At 39.8% G+C, this 2,500-nt stretch overlaps 1 protein-coding gene across 3 annotated transcripts in view; it reads left to right on the forward strand.

Moving 5' to 3' along the window:
* Nucleotides 1-2,500, forward strand: part of LOC143029053 (organic cation transporter protein-like) — a 32,807-nt gene that overhangs the window by 26,079 nt on the left and 4,228 nt on the right. For all 3 annotated transcript variants that reach the window (XM_076191394.1, XM_076191396.1, XM_076191395.1), the window contains one exon: nucleotides 2,280-2,464. In XM_076191394.1, coding sequence (XP_076047509.1) covers nucleotides 2,280-2,464 — 185 coding nt within the window. The remainder of the gene's footprint in view (nucleotides 1-2,279; nucleotides 2,465-2,500) is intronic.

The raw sequence follows: 2,500 nt of genomic DNA on the forward strand, positions 1-2,500 counted from the left end.
CTCTCACGAACAGTCACGTTTGGCCTGAACTCACTCGCAGCTCACTTACGACTACTGCGTGCGTGACTAGACGCTTGGTAGCGTGCTCAAAACAGTTGCTAGATTTAATTTTTACAATTACGATTATTCACTCGTGCACAGAAATTTACATTCATACACCTTTCAGTTACACAATAACTTAAATCTGATAGTAATAATGATCTATATCCCATTCATTCAACTTTCGCATTACAAATAAATTGATGATTACTTAGTAGGTACCAATGGCAATTAGTAAGTTCTCGAACATTCACGCTGACACGCATGTACATACACACATACAGAAATTCTAACTACGCATTTATCCGAATCTACAAGGAACATAATGCTAAGAAGACTTGAACACGATAGAATTTAATTTTCCGTCCGACATAAGATAAATGATACACGATCAATATATTAATGTTCTGTACAGAGTATGCAAATAAAGTTATGATTATATTTCATAATACAATGGCCATCCTTGAATGTGATATAATCTTTACAATATACGATTTGATTACAATAGACGTATAACAATGATCCTACCAAGATTACAAATTTCATTTACAATAAAGCTATACGTGTGCAGGGGAAAATGCAGAAGTGGCGTGTTGCCACAAAGGGAGACGGTTGAGTATGCTGTAACAGTAGCAGCATAACCACAAAACCAGTGTTAGCATGGACACCACAAGGAGCATAACTGCAAAAGGAATCCTGCAAGAAGACTTTGAGAAAAGATTACGTACCTTGTATTCGGACGATGGAAAACAAGCTTGTTGTCAATTGCTTAGCATGAGATAAAACAAGGCTGGAATTATGCGCCACTCATTTTGAACGGACTCACCTCACCTCACCCTCCTCCTGTCAGACTGCTACGGTCTGTCAGCAATTGCGCAAGAGGAATCTTCTCCATTGGATTCTGTCTGTCTTCGTATGCGTTTGTTCTCTCAACTTCTTCCATGGTGGTACCTCCTCTCTTCTCAATGGTCCTCTCTACGTTTGTCCTCCTCCACCTCATTCGCGGTCTTCCTCCTGGTCTTTTTCCAGTGGGTTTCCATTCGTAATACCTTCGTGGGTATCTTTCTGGTTCCATTATTTTTACATCCCCATACCATCTTAGCTGTGCTTGTTCATCATAGTCCAACACTGGGTCAGGTTCAAGCTCGTCGAGTATCATTTTATTTATAATGTGGTCTAGGCGTGAACATCATCTAATAGCTCTCGGTGCTTTCATATCGTGGCCGCAGGATGCAGTCTCGTGATTACGCTCTTATCAGGTTACCAGTTTCTCGACACCATGAGCAGGTGGTTGTGATTTCGAGTCCTGGGACCCGTTGTTGGTTTGCTCTCTTAATTCCCGACACCCCTGACCAGGCGGGGAGGCGACCCATCGTCAGTAAAAAAAAAAAAAAAAAAAAAAAAAAAAAAAAAAAAAAAAAAAAAAAAAAAAAAAAAAAAAAAAAAAAAAAAAAAAAAAAAAAAAGTTTTGAGTGGGGTGGTGAGTCGGTGAGCTTTGTTTGAAATAAAGACAAATATCGGAAAAAAAACAACAACATAATCGGTCATATTAGTTGCACGACGTTCGGTGGTTACTAAAGTAAAATAAAGATAAACGGTACATCAAATTTGGTTTATATTGGTCAACGCTATTCATTTATTAATATCAAAATGTTACATGGAAATACTGTAGTGAAGCTTAGACACGCTCAATGTCAAATACGAAGTCAGTCTTTGGTGTAGATGTATATTTCAATGCGATTTAGGAAAGCATCATAAGGGGTTGGCTGTGTGGTAACTTGAGAAAATGCGTTTTTGAGTAAACAGATCATCGGCGATGTAAACCGTCTATTCAACAGGGGTACGAATCAATTTTTCACTCACTGGAGCTTTGGAAAAGCTTATATGTTTTCAGAGCCCTTGGCCTACGTGCCTAAGAGCCACCCCTGGGCAAGACGCCTTCCCACTGGCTGCTTTAGCAATTGGCCTGCTCAATGATGAAACATATTTTGCAGTTTGTATTTCATGTCCCTATTGTAGAAAGGATAAGGGAAAATGATTCATATTTTGTTGATTCTATGGCAAAATTCGTCGATTACGGTCAAATATTCAGGGTCTTGTTTGACCTTTTATTATTACTATTATTTTGTCAGCCTTGTGAGCGGAAAGTCCATATGCCTTGTAAGCGGTAAGTCCATGTGCCCTCGGGCATATTATGCACTACCACCCCTATTTGAGACCCCTATATACCTTTTTTCCAGATATGGGATGGTTGACGATTACCCTGGCGATGATTGGCAAGATGTTTGTCAGCACAGTATTCCAGATTTTCTTCGCTTCTTCCGTTGAACTCTTCCCCACTGAGGTGCGCGTCAGAGGGATTTCAATTGCCTTATTCGCGTCCAGGATTGGATTGATACTGACGCCGTACATCATCGACACTCTGGTAAATATTCTCTTTTCATCCTGTCATGGGAAATAC

Source organism: Oratosquilla oratoria, chromosome 10, assembly GCF_046742065.1.
Source record: "Oratosquilla oratoria isolate Oo_2021 chromosome 10, ASM4674206v1, whole genome shotgun sequence".
Taxonomy (NCBI): domain Eukaryota; kingdom Metazoa; phylum Arthropoda; class Malacostraca; order Stomatopoda; family Squillidae; genus Oratosquilla; species Oratosquilla oratoria.